The sequence below is a fragment of the Cololabis saira genome, chromosome 17 (assembly GCF_033807715.1).
Source record: "Cololabis saira isolate AMF1-May2022 chromosome 17, fColSai1.1, whole genome shotgun sequence".
NCBI lineage: Eukaryota > Metazoa > Chordata > Actinopteri > Beloniformes > Belonidae > Cololabis > Cololabis saira.
In genome coordinates, this window is record NC_084603.1 from 34,537,863 (window position 1) to 34,556,675 (window position 18,813).

The 18,813-nt window shown below is 42.9% G+C and overlaps 1 protein-coding gene across 5 annotated transcripts in view; it reads right to left on the minus strand.

Moving 5' to 3' along the window:
* The window catches only part of atrnl1a (attractin-like 1a), a 340,130-nt gene that overhangs the window by 253,596 nt on the left and 67,721 nt on the right, over positions 1-18,813 (minus strand). For all 5 annotated transcript variants that reach the window (XM_061745230.1, XM_061745229.1, XM_061745228.1 and 2 more), the window contains exons 9-12: positions 17,562-17,745; positions 15,408-15,562; positions 5,099-5,183; positions 3,124-3,335 (exon numbers count right to left, since the gene is read on the minus strand). In XM_061745230.1, the coding sequence (XP_061601214.1) occupies positions 3,124-3,335; positions 5,099-5,183; positions 15,408-15,562; positions 17,562-17,745 (636 nt within the window). The remainder of the gene's footprint in view (positions 1-3,123; positions 3,336-5,098; positions 5,184-15,407; positions 15,563-17,561; positions 17,746-18,813) is intronic.

Consider the following 18,813-nt stretch of genomic DNA (forward strand, 5'->3'; position numbering starts at 1 on the left):
GAGTATCTAACTCTTTAAATAGCATTATTACCTGCTTAATGAATCCTGCTCTTAGCTCAGTCAGGTTCAGATATACGTTGTGGAACCACTGGCGTTCAACTCTCTACACTTGTGCTTGACACTTTTCTTGTTGTGTCACTGTTGTTTTTAAGTCTTCTGTATTGTGGTTGTTGTCGTCTTTTATATTGTAGGTTGTTGTCTTTTATATTGTGTATGTTATATGTATAATTTTCTTTTAATGGTACTATGGGCCTCTTCTCGAGACGTGTCTCTAATAAAGTGTGAATTGAATTGAATTGAATATGTTCTTTTTTCCAGATGAGCAGGTGTTTACAGGCGTGTTGGGTCGCTCCACTTTGACCGTGTACACGCACTGACTTTAGCAGAGGCTGATCTTTGACGTGTGCAGGAATCCCGACACCCATTTATGCTTCTGCTGCATATTTAAACAAAAATCCAGCCGGATTTTTGTAAAACACTTTAAACACATGTCATCTATACGTTACAGTTTCAACACAGAGTTGGCTACCTAGCTAGCTTCTTGGCACAGTTTGTGTTCCACAGAGACTCATAACTGACTTGCAACTTATTAACAGATGTCTCTGACTGTGGTGATTTACTCACTGTACACATTAAAGTCTGAATTTGATCACCTAACATTGATAGCAGATGCATCAAATATTCACTAAGTAAATTAAATATTTGGCTATGAACATAAATCAGGATGTGTGTTAGTACTGTACATAAAAGCTCACATGCTCCGTTTGTATCAGGCTTCGCATCCAAATCTAGCAGTGTGGCTGTTTAGTTCAGTCAGTCCATGCAGACTTGTACTGCACATAAACCTGAGTGAACCTATTTAAATAATTCCGTTCGACTAAAACCAGTAGCGAGCTGCAAGAAGCACAATACACGAATCCGGCGACCGGTTTGTGTGTGCCGCCATCTTGCGGCGGCGCCATTGCTGCGGTGGCAGGTGTCAATCTGCCACCGCAGCGCTGTTATTGTAACCTGACGCTCTACAGCATCATTATAGCTGGATTGATGATGTTAGACAGTGGCCTTCCATAAATAATGAAGGTATCTTAAATTAATGCTGATGTTAATTTATAAATAATGATTTGTTTGAGCGATAAGCAGGAAAGAATAGAGGAATAGGGAGATAAGGGAGTGTATGATTAAACACTGTAATATAGCTCTCTCCACCTCCTCTCCTTACGAGGCATGTCTGCACAATTAAATATTACCTGTTTATGTTTTGTTTAATTTTAGGTATCCAAGAATATTTTATTGATCGCCTGGCGTCCGATGACGAAAAAAAACGCAATTACAGGTCTCTAATTGAAGGGCAGAACTATCTCAGCTCCGGATGATACAGAATACATACATACATAACCCCAATCTGCAGATAAAACTAGTTTGTTGAGGAAAAAATATTAACTCTATTTGTAGCTGCAGAAGAAAAAAATAATCTCACGAGGAAAAGAAAAATATTGCTCACGCCTCTTCAGCATAAAAAAAAAGAAAAGAGAAGTAAGAGTAATAAAAAAGATGTACTGTATGTTGTACTATTATACTAATTTATTGAAACACATGGCGAGTCAAACATTTACCAAAGCAGCTGCCAACACTAAACAAGGTAGTAAGACGTGGGTTGTGCAGAACTGCGGCAGTAAATCCTCATCGGAGCTCCATTCTTTAGTAGTGATTTCATGAACCCAAACCGTTAATAATCATTATTTTCTCCATATACCGCTCCCTGGCTTCCTTGTTTAAGGTATCCAGGTAAATTCCAGTTCCTTTCCAGCAGTTTAACATCTTTTTTTGCGTTCCGTCTGTTCACTTGGTGAAACAGAAAAGTAGTTTTTAAAGTCCATCCCTTCTTCATTCACTATCAAAACAAATGCACGTGACGGGACAGGAGTGTTCCGATGATACAAATACATTAAGAGAGCCTGGCAGGGAGCGGAGTAATAGATCCATACGTATATATGTCTATGGGCTGGAGCGGAGGAGCGCAGCCGCCACCGCAGTAATGGCGGCCGCTCGACTTCCGGGTTTCGCCGGATTCGTCTATACTTTCAAGTCTTAATGACTTTAAAATGAGGTAATTGTTGCAGCGCTGACCTTCTGTCCCTGTAACTACGATATGCAAACATCCTTCAGAGCCCACAGCCTTTGGGGTAATTACAATGAAACAATAAGCCTTCAAGGAGCAACATTTTTGCAGGATCGTTATACACATTTTTCAGTCAAATTATGTTAATCTGGCACATGGAGAATATTTAGGGAGTGTGACCGGGACGCGTATAGCTGGGAGGGAATATGTAAAAAATCATAGAGATTGTGCACTTGGTGACAAGTTTTTGATATTTGGCATGGTGTTAGTTATGGACATAAGGTTTTCAAACACCACCGCAAACAAATTGTGATGCCCTCTAGTGGCCAGTTTGCAGAAAATTCAAAATGACACCCGCCGAAAAGACCAAAGGTCATATCTCAGCTTCTCTTAGTCCTAGATTGTTGAATATTGTCACTTTTTCTACTTTTTTGGTACTAGGAATTCAATTCTGGGATAAATTTCCTATTTCAAGGTCATGTTGAAGGTCAAATCTAATTTTCAAGGTCATTTTTTGCCCAAAAAACTCCATATCTCGAGAATTAAGTCACATAGAAAGATTATACAGGGCTCTAGACCCCTAATTTCACCCCCAAAGAATGCAATTTTCTGTTTATTGGACAGGTCACTATCGCTGTAGTAGGTTATCAATAATCTGATTGGGTGAGAACAGTGGCCTTCATTCAGGCTTAAGATGAACAGAAACTCGGAACTAAGACAAAGTGAAAGAATAGGATTTTGTTAAAATAACACACAAAAAACATCAGCTGTGCATATTTAAACTCAATTAACAGCTACAATGCTGCCTCTATCGCGTCGCTTATTGATTCATTTTGAATTTCCTGCAAATCGGCCACTACTGGGGACGTCCCAATTTGTTTGCGTGGTTTTTGCAAACCTTATGTCCATAACTAACACCATGCCAAATATCAAAAAACTTGTCACCAAGTGCAGGATTTTTGTGAATTTCCTCCCAGCTAGTACGGGACCAGGATTGAACCTACCGGGCCGCGCGGGGCAGAAAGGAGCAGGAACACTGTGGGCGGGTTGTTTCGGCTGCCAGGGAAGACATCGACTTTTCGCCCAGTGGCAACGAATTCCCGGCCCCGCGGCGGCACACCCGGCTGGGTTAGAGAAGGCCAGGCAGGACGGGGGGGTGTAGGCCAACACGTCGTTCAGGAGGACACCCGAAAACCCTCCAAACACGTACATGGAGCTGCAGGAGATGAAGGTCAGAAATCCTTACACACAGCTGCGGAAAACTTTAAAACATCTGCTGGGATTAAGACAAGAATTCACTTCTAAAGAAAAGAGGGGGGGGCTTTTAGAAATAAACCTGAACTTTGAGGTGTGGACGGGCGGTTTGAAGTTGGGCTTCTGAAGCTCAAAGATGACATTTCTGAGGGTAAATCTGACTTTCTGGCGGGTGAATGGTGTAAAAGGGTCAGCGGAAAAAACTCAACTGAACTCTTGCAACAAGGATTTACTAAACTCTGACATTTACACTTTACTTTTATGTCCACTGATTATTCACAAGGTCAGGGGGGTAAATAAGCCAAACCAGAAACCACCACCAGGTTCTTTTAGACCTCACGACCAAGACAAACTCTTAAAAGTGTGTGAAAGAGAAAAAAAACAACAAGAAAAGACACAGCAAACTTTAAATGAACCGTCCAGAGATAACGGAGGGAAGCGTTCACCCCCCTCCGAAGGTTCCTGGCAAGCGGGAGAAACACCTGCACAGAAGCAGAAGGTGAGGAGGGAAAAACTCAAGTGAAGCTGGTAAACAGAGCTTCACAGGAGGCGGCGGAGGGGAGGAGCCACGGGAGGAACTAAATATAACACGGACCATAAGAGAGCAAAGCACAAACGAGAAGAAAAACCACAAATTCTAGGGGAGGCTTTGGAAACTTGGAGGACGCTGAAGGAAGACATCAAGTAAATGCAAAAATGTGCCGAGAGACAATGCAACGAGAACAGAGGTGCCCTGTTCGCATCAAAGACCCCGAGGTAGCTGGTGTTACGACGCCAAATTAGAACAACACTGCTGAAATTGTTGAAATGGTTTTGATAGTTCCTGTTTTATTTTGAAGCCTGTGTCTTTATGTTTGAGGTCTTGTTTGACTTTCCTGTTTCCCATCTGCCCTGATCGTCTGCACCTGCGACTCATTTACGGAAGAGTATTAGGGCCAGGCAGGAGAAAAATAAAAATAATATTTTAGAGGAGGAAGATTTTTTTTCGTTATGCACTTCGAGAAAAAAGTTGAAATGTCGAGATTAAGGTTGAAGTACAATTTTGAGAAAAAATGTCGAAATGTCGAATAATAACAATTGTAGTACAATTGTATGTTGTAGTAAAATTTCGAGAAAAAAGTCAAAATGTTGAGAAAAAAGTCAAAATTTGATCACGATTTGATTGATTTGAAACACATATCACACATATGCAGTTGCATAACTTCATAAACGTACCCATAACGTTCCACTCCAAAGGATGTAAGTGAGTTAGTTAGTTACGGCTGCTGCTGCAGAGCTGTCAGTCGCTCTGCTAACTGGATTTGATTTATTCACAAAATTGTATTTCAACTTTATTCTCAACATTTTGACTTTTTTTCTCGAAGTGCACAATAAAAAAAAAAATCTTCCCCTCTCAAATATTTTTTCTCCTGTATGGCCCTAATACTCTTCCGTATTCGTTAACTCTTCTGTATATCTGGTCTTGTTTTTTCTTTGCTCCCTGCTGGTCCTCCCTCCGTGTTTCCACGTCAGGTTTATGTAGTTTTTGATTCTTGTTTAAGCTCTTGTTTTTTAGTATCCTGCTCAGCAGCGCTTTTGTTTGTTTAAGTACAATAAATCACGTGTTTTTGGAACTCCTGCCTCCTGCTCTCCTACATCTGGGTCCCACTCCAACCATTTCCTGACAGAAATGACATCACGTCTAAAAAAACAAACCCCATTATGGTGTTGAAATCAGCGACTCACCCATTGCTGACAACGGCCGAGTGTCCGAAGCGGTTGGCGTCCCGGTGAAGCCGCGGCCGGGGAAGGGACGTCCACTCGTCACAAGCTGAGGACCAACACGCACAAGCACATTTAAGACACGAGGAACAGGTGATTGTGGAGTCAATAACACAGAGGATGGAGGCATGTTGCTTCTCTGGACACCGTAAATAATAGCCGTGTTTATTTGCTCAGCCCAAAGCACCTTCGTGTGTCCCAGCGCAATAAAACAGCCGAGAATTAACGGCTCGGTTGGTGAAAAGGCCAAAAATGCCACATTATTAAATAATCTGATTTTATTCTCATCTTGCATGCAGCTGACTGTAACAGCAGAAATATGGAGCAGTATGTTACTGCACGTGAAGGCTGAGCCCTGGAGAGGAACCTGGGCTTCACAGTTTCATAAGAAATCATTACACTAACCTCACATCCAATTATGGTGATGTGGATGAAAAAATGACCTGGGAGATGACTTCATAAAATGGTTCAAGCCATCAAATTTCATCATTAAGCACACGCAGACCCCCCCCCTTCTCTGCCTTCTCGTTATCGCCACGGAGCCATCAGCTCTTTGTATTTCACTTTAAAAATTGTACAACTTTTTTTTTTTTCTTTCTTTAATGACCTCTTAAAAAGTCCTGCAATTTTAATATGGAAATCACCCTGCAAGTGTCAAGTTTTGAGGATGTGTGTGGTGTCTAATGGAGAAGAGCTGTTGGGAAACGGTCAGTTGACCCGTCGGAGCCGCTCCTGAATGTCAACACGGCGCCGGCAACGTTTCGGGCGCCGAGGCTGCTAATGACCTCGTGAAACGGAGCTAATTGGAAGAGCTCGTCTTTTAAGCAATGACAGAAAAAGAGGGGGGGGGGGGTACAGAGAGCTCAGATCTCGCAGGGAAGTTGTTGTATTTGTTCTTTAAGGAGACCCCTTTGTATCTTTTGGGCGTTTACCTTTCCGTCCATATTTTATGTAGCTTTTTATGCACGTAAAACATTGACGCACCAACAGAGGACACTGCTCCTGAAATGTCACAGTTTCTTTATATATAAACAGAGATCTTCCTCCATTATAAAAATAACATTACCAGGAAAATTAAGCCGAGCCATCATGTTTGGTCAGCCGGTAAGAGCGGGGGGGACTTTGCAAGAGAGGATGAAACCTGAATGTCCTAAAACATACTATAAATATATATGTTTTATTTTAAATCACAAAGATCTGATTCAGAAGATCAAGGAAAAAAAAAAAAAAAAAAAGATTGCAGTGACTAGAAAAAGAGCAGTTTTCCCTTAAAGACTAATCATAAAATACGGAGACGAGGAGCTCCACTTTTTCAACAAATGTGTTGAAAACAAAAACAATGGTTTGGTACAGATTTTCATATCCTTTAAAAAACACAAAATATCAACATATCTGGAACAATACGTCTGTAAAAGCATCAAACCCTCTGATCCCTCATTTATCAGGAGCTGACTTGCTCCGGGAACAAAGACGGAGCTACAGTACGTTCACAAATTTGGAGTCACTTTGTCCACATTTGCTCTGTGAAGTTGGAGACGGCGTTCCTCCGTGTCACTCAGGATGTCCTGCAGGGGATGCTCCAGGAGTCTGGGCTACTGGGTCCGTTGCTACGGGCCGTGCAGTTGCTATGCAAACAGAGTGGGTTTAATCTATATCGCCGTTTCAGATTGTCTCACACGAGTGTTGCACACTTCGCTTCGCCGACTCTGTTCAGAACTTCCATGAACTGGATTTCTAGGCACAACCAACGGGAAGATGATCCTCAACGTTTTGATCCCATTGCAACAGATGTGACATCATTCAGAAAATGCTTTCCTAACCTTTAATAATGCTCATTCTTAATATATATATATATATATATATACTGTTGTTTCGTCCAATGAAACACTTTGATAACTTTAACATCCAGCACAGCCGGAGGCTGCAACTCGATGCTTGAACAGAGCAACAGTTGCAGCTCTTGAGATTTCTCCTTTTACAGGAAATGTTCAACCATTCAGATGAAAAAAGCCATTTCAGGGGAACTCTGAGGAAAGGTTTTTATTGGTGAATATTGGCAGTTTAACAGAAGAAGCAGAAAAAAACATATTTAACAGAGTCAAACCAGGGACAACATTTGTATTGAGAATAAAAACCTTATTATTTTTAACACAGAGCAAATATGAACAGGGTTGTGAAAGCCGAACACTACAGCCGAGACGAAAAGCAAAAAGGTAAGCGGTTGAATCCGTTGATGTGCAACTTCAAGCAGCTGCTAATATTATCAGAAATTCTCGCTCCAGTCTGGGGATCTGAATGCTTGTTTTTCTTGTGAAATCCATTTCCAGCTCTTGCACGGACACAGCCACCTCGTCAGCGAGACTTTAATATAACCTGCAATATCCTGCATCGCATTTGCACCTCTGTTATGCTAATCACCGCTCAGCAGGGGCTCCAGATGTGCGCGGCGCTCAGACAACCACAATCCATTGGAAGCTTGTATAACATGTGGTGCTAAAACTTTAAATACTTCTCACTTGTGGCGCACCGAGGCCGGAAATAAACTCGCAGTTAAAACGGGAGGCAAGGACGGCAGGAGATCTCTTCCCTGAATGTATCCGCAGTTTCAGAAATCAGCAGCAAAGTAACCAACTTATACCTTATTGTCAGAGAAAGTGTCGATATATTTGGGTTTTTTTTAGTACTTAAAAGTACTTCCCTTCACCATAAAACCTTGTATGAAAAGACAAGTTTTACCGAATAACTTTATAATAATATGAAGAAAAATACATAGGTCTTTGTAACTATTGTTTTCTTTCTTTAAAAAAAAAAAATACCAAGACGCTCAGGCTCTCCTCAGAAACTGCACATTTGCAGTCATTTACCAGCGTACGTGGATCCTGATCCACAGCAGTCCTGCATCAGACTTTACTGCAGATTCTGGATTGTGTCACCTGTTTGGTGTTCCAGCACCCCAAAATATCCAACACACCTGTAAACCGCTGCCGTCATATCACTACTACTCTGTGGTTACAATGCTGTGCTTACAGATACACACTCTGCACATCTGGCAAGACTCTAATCTGCATTTCTTTTCCCAGTTTTTTTTTGTTATTACTTGTAAAATGACAATAAAGTTTAATCACGTCTAATGCTGCTATAATTGTTTTATAAAAATTGCAACTTTTGACTCACGCTTGTGAATCTGGAGACAAGACATTTTATCTCCAGTCGGGACTTCTGAGATCTATGAATAATATTTAAAATAGCATCGCTTGTAAAGGGTCACATCACTATGGACTAACCCTGGTCCTCGGGAGCCCGCCGTCCTGCATGTTAGATGTTGCATCAACACACCTGATCCTAATTAACGCTCCTCATTAGCTTGTCATCAAGCTCTGGTCGCGCCTGTTGGTGACACAGCTCATTGTACACTCGACATCTTAACAAGAATATTTGTCTTATTTCTAGTTAAAATGTCTCATTTTTAGCCAAGAAATCTCATTACACTTAAAATAAGACTCATCACTGGAAAAAAACAACAATTTTCACCTGTTTCAAGTTGATTTTCACTTAAAATAAGTAGAAAATCTGCCAGTGGAACACGATTTTGTTGCTTGTAATGAGAAGATAAATCTTGTCCCACTGGCAGATCAACTTTCAACTTATTTCAAGTGAAAATGTACTTGAAAAAGGTGAAAATTGTCAAATAAGCTATTTTTCTGGTGGTGACTCTTGTTTTAAGTGTAATGACATTTTTTGACTAAAAATGAGACATTTGAACTAGAAATAAGACAAATATTCCTGGTAAGATTTGGAGTTTTTGCAGTGTATCATGGTGTGCTGAAGCAGAGTAGCATCTTAGGACTGCGGGCCCCGAGGACCAGGGTTGGGAAACACTTCTTTAACCAACCATGCAGGCTCTGAAGATATCAATGCCCACCAAGAACTGCGCGAGCGCACATCTACGGACCACAACACGCATGCCACACAGAGTTTAATTTCCTCTCAGGATATGAGAAAATCGGTGTTAATAATGCATGCTGGGACGGAGGACGATATCGTGAAACCAGATCCAAGCAGGCAGGCAGGTCGGCCTGATTGGCAGCTGGATCTGATCTACACTAATGGGGAAGTTGATGAAGGAAGCCCAGACGAGGAGGGCGGCTCCGACGGCGGCTCTGACGGCCGCGGCCGTCTGCTCCTCCAATATATCGCAGCTCCCGCATCTTAAAAACAAGTTCCCAGCGTGCCGTGGGTCCTGCAGCCGGAGCTGCGTTGGTGTGCTGCAGCGTGTGGGTGGGAGCCTGCGGTGTGTCAATTTGGAGAGCACCTCGTTTTTAATCAGAGTTCATTTTCCCCTCAAATCTAATTAGAAATGTGAGGGTGGCAGCGAGCGAGGGGAGGCAGAGCTGAAGGGGCAGAAGGAGAATTAAGCCCAAATGAAAAGTGCTTTCCGTGTCGCGCTGTTCCTAATGTGTGGCAGCGGAGGAGCAGCAGCAGCCAATAACATCATGTCTCCCCTCCAAGGTTAGTGCAGCAAAACAAAAACAAATTAGTGCACTCGCAGCAAATGTGGAGCGGAGGAGCAAATGAAGACGAAACAAGGGAGGAAGAAGTGGCTTCCACAGGTGGAACTAATTAATCACGTCCTGCAGAGATGAGACGGAGGGCAAAAGTTTTACAAAGAACTCAATAGAGGCCTTTATGTGTGTATTTTGGGGGGTTTTGTGGGATCAAAAACACGACACCCCAGAAGTTTCAATTACTTTCTTGCGGACAGAGTTATCTTCGGTTATAGGTTTGATGTCAAGTTATGGGATTAAACTCAGGACAGGAGGCAACAGAAATGCACAGATGAGCTGACGGGTAAAATCCGTATGTTGCACATCGACCTAACAGTCATATAGGGATGCTAATTCGAACCGTGCAACACTTATTTCCATCTTCTCCCTCTTTTATGAGTCGCCACTCCGGATCATTACATGAGTCGGCGGGGGCTTCGCGTTGGATGTCTGTTCTTCCCATTGGTGAGGTTTTCACGATGTTGAGGACAGTCTGGGGTTCACTGTACTGTCACATACTTCAGAGAAGTCCCAGTGGAGGACAGTTTCAGGATTAGAAGTGTTCGCCTCGCCACCGTCCAAGGGAGGGATCTGGTTCCCAGTTCCGACACCAGCGTAACACTCGGCCCCGCCTCCCATCTACTGGTTGGCCCAGCAACAAAGATTAAACAACGCTCTGTATACTGTTGGCAGCAAGTAAGAAATCTGTCACAAGAAGATGGTTAATAGTAGAACCACCCACTATTGAAGAATGGATTGATACTGTCCACGAAATTTATATCATGGAAAAGTTGTCATTTTCAGAGTTGTCAGAAGAAAAGTTCTATGGGATTTGGTCTAAATGGACTGAGTACATGAAGCCTGTGATGACCTGCTCTCTACACCTGATAATCTAATACTGTACTTTATTTCTTGTTCATCTTGCGAGGCTGTGACGATAACGAGAAAAGAGGTCCCCCCAGTTCTTTTGTTCATGTTACACAAACTTATTTAAAATCTTGGAAAAGCATCATGATCAAAGACACTTGGACTTTGTTTTTTTGGGAGGGTTTTTTTATCCACCTTTCCCAATTTCATTGGGAACAGGTGATTGAACTTTGGAGAAAGACAATGGTCCAAGGAGTGAATGTAATACTGTATATAGAAACAATTGCTTTTTCAAATAAACCAAAAATAAAAAAAATAAAAAAAACAATGTTCTGGATGTTATACTTAGTGAGCCACTAATCTACGTGGAAGCAGGAACAGCATGTTTGTGTGCATGTGTGGAATGTGAAGACGTGCGATAGTTGTGCCAAAAGCCAGAGCACACTCTTAGACATTGGTAAATGTGATATTCCCGAGTCCAGCAACGGCAGCTTCCCGGTGGGAGGACAAGCCACTGCTTCCACTGCCTCGGCATGCTCTTGTCCAAGTGTCTGTGTGGACTCCAACATCTTCAGATACCAACCCGGTGGTACCGGCAGGATGACACCCCACCCCAAAGCTCCTACCGACAACCTCCCGTCTCCAAACAAACCAGCTGATGACCTCACAACGGTGCAAGACAGTCACAAAACACCAAAGGGGGGAATGAGGAACAGGAGTAGTCGCAGTAATATTTACAAAAGACGCCCTCCTCTTGCTGCGGCGCGGCACCGACTTGATGGGATGCAAGTCCGCGTTGAAGCAATGCATATTTGTACCAAATTTGAATATTTGTCGGTGCTGCGACACATCACCAAGTCAAATGACCTCCAGACCATAAAGAAGCTTTACACTCACAGAAATGTGTTTTAATGAAGCTTAAACACCAAACCACACTCTGAGCGCCCTCTTCTAGCACGAGACGGCGTCACTCTGGACCAGCGCTTCACCGTTTAGTTCACAAGCTCAGCTGCTTCATCCCTCCGCACCTTCACTCCCTGCAGGCAGTCTCCCCAAATCCCTCTTTCATTTAGTTTTCATTTCGGAGTACTCCCCTCTCCTTCCCCAGCGCGCCGGGCGGTGTATTCGTCCACGTACTCTCAATCAAATGTTTTCATCATTTTGTGATTTACAGCAGATAAGGACAGGATGGAGGAAGGAGAGAACGATTGTGGAGCTCAAACATCGGGCCTCAGGACCACGGCAGCTCTCCGGATATTCACTGGCAAATTATGCTTGATTTACATGTAAAAATCACTTATTTCCCCATTGTCAGACAGCACACATCATGTGTTTGGATTTATTAAAACAGTTTCCTTCCACGGTAAGCAAAATGAAAGTAAAAAAAGCCTCCGTCTCCGTCATACAAACGTTACTAGAATCAGCAGCATCTTAACCACCAAGCTGACTGTTACGACTCCACACTATCAAGCCTGTTCCTGAATAAATATACGTTCCTCTTTTTCCCCTCCTCCTAACTCCTGCTCTCAGGAAGAGTTGCTGTAACCCCCCCGCCCCATCCTTCTCTCTCCCCATCAAGGGGTGGAGACATCCTCATCCCATCTGCTCCGTGGTGTAAATGGGTAGCCCGTGATGGGACCCTTAATCATCCATATTTCACCTGCAACGCTTCTGTTGTGTCTCTGATGGACTGATTTTCTGCCGGTGCACAATTACCGAGCTCTCAGTTTCTCTGCAGATATCTGATTCACAGCAGGAAATTTGAGGCAAGAATATTCATATGGATGTGCTTTTCTCTGAGTCATAAGAACAAAGGAACTCTGTGTTAGACCACCAAACAGTGTGAAAGGAAAACCCAGAAAGGACCAGCTGTTAAGCCCTGAGAAAGCTGAAATTAATGATTTAATTAGGACCTTTTGTAAGATCCAAAAACAAGGCATCACACCAACAGCTACACACCAACATCCAGAGCTGTACCACAGAGTTATAACAGTTAAGAGACATGTTAGGCGTTCCCTACGCCTTCTGGTGTCAAGCAGGGGGATTGCCTCTCTCCTACTTTGTTTGCCATTTTTATTAACAATTTAGTTAAGGAAATAAAACATCTAGGACTGGGTCTTAACTATGATGGTAACAAATTAGATATTTTGCTTTATGCAGACGATATAATTTTGGTAGCTGAAAACGAAAAGGATCTGGAGAAAATGTTGGTATGCGCAGAGAAGTGGGGTAGAAAGTGGAGACTTACAGTTAATCATAGCAAAACTCAGATTATTACAGTTTTATTTTGGGGAACAAAAGTTAGAGTATGCAGGAAACTACAAATACCTAAGTTTTAATTTGGATGAACATCTAAATTTTGAATATGGTACATCTCTGTTAGCTGAATCTGTAAGTAGGGCACTTGGTGGTGTAATAGGAAAGACTAAAAAGCTGGGCGATTTGGGATATGCTTCCTATTCCAAATTATTTCAGACGTGCGTCTGTCCTGTTATTGACTATATGGCAGGAGTATGAGGCTTAAAGGAAAACATGAAAGGAAAGGGTACAGAATAGGGCAATCCGATATTTTTTGGGGGTTCATAAATTCGCGCCCATACAAGCTATAACGGGAGATATGGGATGGGAGCCATGTGAGGTACGTTGGAAAGGTGCTATGTTAGCTTTATGGAACAGAATAGTGAAGATGCCAGAGAATAGAATTGCCAAGAAAATATAAAAATGGGATGTTACAATAAAAGGTGCATGGGCAAGTGAAGTAGAGAATATATTTATGAGGATTGGCGCATTGCATGTATTTCAGAATGGGAGCGTTGTGAATGTTTCTTTGGCTAAGGAAGCCTTGTTTAATGCATATCAGATCAAATGGTCACAGGACATATTGTATAAACCAAAATTAAGAATATTTAGTATGATAAAAAGTTGTTATAGCTGTGAAAAGTATGTTTGTGCCTCGTTATCTAAAAGACAACGATCATTATGTGTGCCCAAATCCGTTGTGGAATCTTGTCTCTGCACCTTGAGGCGGGACGTTATCGGGGGGTCCCAGAAGAAGAGCGGATTTGTCCTTACTGTAAGATTAATGACATTGAAAATGAGTTCCATTTTCTATTTTATTGTCCTCTGTATCATGAGCTGCGTCAGAAATTATTTGATAAGTGTAAGAATTTGGATTTGATGTGGGTGAGTGATGCTGAGGCTCAAATGGATTTTTGATTATAAAGTATTTCCACTTGCTGACTATTTGGAGAAAGCGTGGGATAGGCGAAGAAAAGTAACATATATGTAAAAATAGCCATTCTGGTTTTTGATTTATTTATTTTGTTTTTCCGGTGTACATTGTGCAGCTCCCAATTAAGTGCGTGTGATATTGTATATTGATGATTTTCTGTTTCTGGTGTCTTATAATCCTGTAAGGGATGGGTCTTCGGACAGGACACAAAAATAAAATTCATTCATTCATTAATTCATTAATTCATTCATTCGTTAGGAGACACAATCCTCGTTTCAAGTGTTTCTTTCAGAAGGACACCTGGAACGAGAGCATCCGGAGCTGAAACGCCAGCAGGAGCAGCTGTGGAGCCGCCAGCAAACATCTGCATGACTGAAAATGCTCAGAAATCAGAAAAGACCGCTGAGTTTAGCCGATACACGGTTAGCACAGTCTGCCTGTATTTAGCCGAGCTTTCGCGCTGAGGCCCTTCTGACCAAATCAGCCAGTCACGGTGGTCCATTAGTAAAAGTAACTGTCAAATATAATGCATTCTCTTTAATATGAAGGACTACGTTATTATCACTGTATTGACCCCTGAGCTGCCAATAAAAGACCTAAGCATCAAGAAGCCAAAGCTGCCAATCAAAAGACCATGCCCCTTATTATACATACATTTATGTCAGAGTATAATTTTATCTCACGTGGTAAAAAACTAGAAAAATTAAACAATCATTGACCAAATTTAGCACCCCCAGTGGTGACATGATGAACTTCAAATTGTTCTTACGTCCTTGTTGGCATCAACCTGGAGGTTTGGTTGGTTGGCATGACGACATGTGTGTTGACCAAATGCCAACATTCACTTTTGATTGGAACAGGTTTACGTTCAGAGAAGTGCTTCTATAGTTCATTTTCAGGTCTCATTATTATAAACCTCTACAGTTCCATGAGAAGGTTTTTTTTTTTACCCCTTTCTCTTTTTTTCATCTTAAATTGTCTGTACCTAAAACGTTTACAAAGCACTTTACCCATTAACGCTATGATCAGCTATTCTTTGTTCAAGCAGGAACCCTCTCTGCCGGCTCGGCGAGAAGAGGAGAAAAACATCCGCACAAACAAACCAAGGACGGGTCACTGTGTTCATACCAGTCCGTCAACATCTGAAGACTGATGGAGAGATTTAGAGACCGATGGTGAGTCGGACTGCAGCCACGACTCTTACCAAACAACTATTTAAGGAAAATCTATTACTATTATCAAACTATTTCCCTTTGTCTCTTTAGTCACCATCAGTTAAAAACTCCTGAAAAAAAGAACAACTGTCACTTTGCTTGAAGCCGTCAGAGCGACGCTCAGGGCCGGTCCAACTACCTGCAGCTCCTCATCATGCTGCTTTCAATCTACCTGCACGTTAGAAGTTTAAATCCTTTTGTCTCACCATTTTCAGTAAATGTTCAGATAGTTCTATTAGGGCAAGAAAGAAAATAAGTTGATCAAGTCCCAACCAGATCTTTAATGTTTCATATCCCAACCAGGAAGTTGGAAGTTTGAAACCAGTGTATGTTGACTCATTCTTGTCAGACATGTTTGATACGTTGATCAGGAACATGAAGGAGATGCAAGGCGTCTGCTTCAGCCTGGCTCTTACCTGTGTCGTACGCCAGGAAGTCTGCAGAAAAACACTTGGCACCGTTGCTGAGAGACGTGTCGTTGTGAGTGTTTCCTCCGAAAACCAGCATGGTGCCACTCAACAGCACCGCTGAGTGGAGGTAGCGTGCCAGACCACTCTCCTTGAGTATCAGCCTACGCACACACACACACACACACACACACACACACACACACACACACACAGAAAAGAGTGTAAGTCAGCAACTTGAGAGATACTGAGAAAGTGTTTCTGGTCAAACATGTGCGTGTCCGTGTGTCGTGATCTCTGGGAGCGTGTGCGACCCGCCCGCAGCCAGAGCTCCTCACACCAACTGTTCTGTCACCGAATCTCTCTCAATGACACACACACGCATAGTAGGAGGTCTCAGTCCACTAAATGAGACTTGTCAGGTCAAAGGTCACATAGTGGAGACCAACTGTGACTTCTTCATTTACCCCCCTCACCCCCCCAGAGACTCTGGCGCTCACAAGACAAGAATCTCCTCCTACCAATAAAGTCACTCAGGATAAAAACCCAAGGAACAGTCAATGTTGAACCTGAGCGTTCCGACTGTTGGAGTCTAGTCAGACGGAGCCGAGGATCACCACATATACGACCTCCAACGAGACGTACAAGTGATTATTCAGCTTTTGTGCTGAAAGGCCGTTGGTGGTCGGAGTACAATCAACAAAACGAATAACAGAGAGACCAAGTGGAGAGTCTCTTCTCCACAGATCGAGGTTTGACCAGCTGTAGCACTTTTATGTGTTGGGGGGGTCATGTTTGGGATGTGGCTGCAGGAGCATACTCTGGATTCCTCTCTAAGGTGTTTTTTGGGAGGATACAGGCAAACAAGAGACTTCTTGTTTAAAAAAAAAAAACGGTATAGTCTTAAAGTTACTGTGAAGGAGCATCTCTGCACCCCAGATGTTTCCAACAACTTTGTCTAGTAAAAAGTAAATTCAAATACATTCAACTGAAAATGACTATCGTAAAAGAATAGTTATCATTTATGGCTCACAGACAGGGAAAAGTAAAAACTACATTCATCTCAAGGGCAATCACTTCCCTTTCCAGAATAAATGGAGCCCCTTCTTAACGCATCTAGAGGGAAGTGACTTTCTCTGATCCTCAGAGATCCAGAGGACTAACAAAGTAAAAAAGGCTGCAAAGGCAGGAGTCCAAAATAAAGACCAAAAAGCCTCCTCTACAGGAAAATAAAATAAGAACACATCAAGGAGCAGACAAGAACACAACTGTGAACCACCAGTGACCAGGGACTGGGTATAGGAAGTCCAACCAGAACTTTCAAAGTAAAACAGGAACTAGATCAACCAAGCCCAGAAACCTTAGACCGCAAACGTCTAAACTGATCCTCCATCGTACCGTGTGGCTTTGGTTCGGCGGCGGTTTGCTTTTCCTTTGAATTCAGAATATTTAGCTCTAATTTGTGCAGCTACATACACAATATATGTGTAAATGTGTGCATTTGTGCTACTAAAGCATAAAGGTGCTGCTGAATGGAAGGTAAATCATTCTCTAGTCGTAAAGATTTGGTTGAGTCTGGTGTCACTGGAGCTCAGACTTGTGACGTCCCCAGACTTTCAGGGGGGAAATTCACCGACACAACACCTCACTGGCCGTGTGAAAACAAACGCTGGTCTGTCGTTCAGGAGAGGTTAAAGTGGATGCCGTTGTCACGGAAACAGGAAAATAAATCTGATCCAGGTTATGAGAACAGAGCAGTTTCTCAGGGATGATTTTCAGTTTCTTTTGTGTCACCTCTGATTTCACAAAGGTAACAACGACTTATATTATTATATTCTTGGAGGGTGAAAAAACAATTAAGAAACAATAAATGATCCTATTCCTTATAATTACTTATTTTTTTACATCTCTTCACAAGTGAAAAACAAAGAAAAAAATATGTAATGCAACACAAAAGTGATTCATTCAGGAAAATAATGGGAAAAAAATGATACTCTAGAGCGTGAAAAGACATTTAATTGATATAAAAGCAAGGAGACGGGTGTAATATCTTAAAGACGGTATGATGGATGTAAAAAGGGAAGTATTTGAGTGTGAAGAAGAGTGCTTGTAGAACTCTGCAGCTTAGACGTGTGGTAGCGAGCGGCATCAGCGTGTTCTCACCATGTCCTCATGCCGACGTGGTAGCGGTACAAGTGGTCCACCAGGCCGTACTTGTTGTTGCTGAGAGCCTTGTACCCCCCGTGGACGAACACGCAGCCGCTGGCGTCGTCCAGGACGCTGCTGTGGCCGTAACCTCCCTGGACCACCGCGCCGCCGGTCGACACCACCTGCCACGAGCTCAACCCTGGAGGTGTAAAACACAGACAGGAGGCACGGGGCCAGTTAACAGTAGCGCACGGATCAAACCACATCCCGTAAAAGCCCCTCCATGCTTTGGCAACTTTGGTTTTTCACTTCTGGCGCCAAAAAAGCAAAGTCATTTTAATTGCTGATGTGAGACGGACGGGGGACGGACGGGGGACGAGGGGGGGGCCAGCAGACTGAGAGGAGAGCCAGACACTTACAGAGGCCAAAGAAAATGAGACTTCACTGAATTTACAAGTGGCCGTGCTGCATATCACATCAGTGTGAGGAGGAATTTGGCTGCACAAGGACAGGTATTAAAACCGGTCCTGGGGCGTTACGTCACCCGAGAAGGCCCCCGATCGAGACAGCCTATAGGAACACAGACTTGAACAGAGAAGACTTTGCTGTCCTGTGGAGTCGTAAACCACATTTGGGGTAAATGCACAGAGAGGGGAGGGAGTTTCTATTGGCGGATTTCCACTAGCACCTACTCAGCCCGACTCAAACTCCACTCGGTTTGGTTCTTTCCCACTAGGGGTCTAACGTGCCGAGTAGATACTTTTCTGTATCTATTCTGCTGAGGTTCTAAGCAGCTGAGTCGGCTCCATCTGACGTCATCACACTACAGGCCACCGATTGGTCGGGGGGTTGGAGTCAGACGTCTGAGTCAGGATGTGACATCAGTGAAAGAGCGACTCGCGGCTTCTGGTTCATTTTATTCAACAGGCAACGGCAGCACAAAAGTCTGTTTCATGATCCAACTCTGAGGTGCAGATGTTCATAAACCTGGTGCTGAGGAGAGAATTAAAAAGGGATCTAGACGGGCGATAAGGAATGACCAGATCCACCAGGAGCTCTGTCTCTTCATAGCTGCTCGCGGCTCCAGCTGACTTTTCAGCAGCGCCGAGACAAACTAAAAAAAATTAAAAAAGCATCGCTGCTTGAAGCTTCTCTCACTCTAATTTTTTTACTTGATATTGAACACAAGTCACAGACCCAGCAACGTCACAGCAGCTTCACTCCAACCTGCCTACTTCTGCTCCAGGTGCTGAATTGTAGTGGAAAA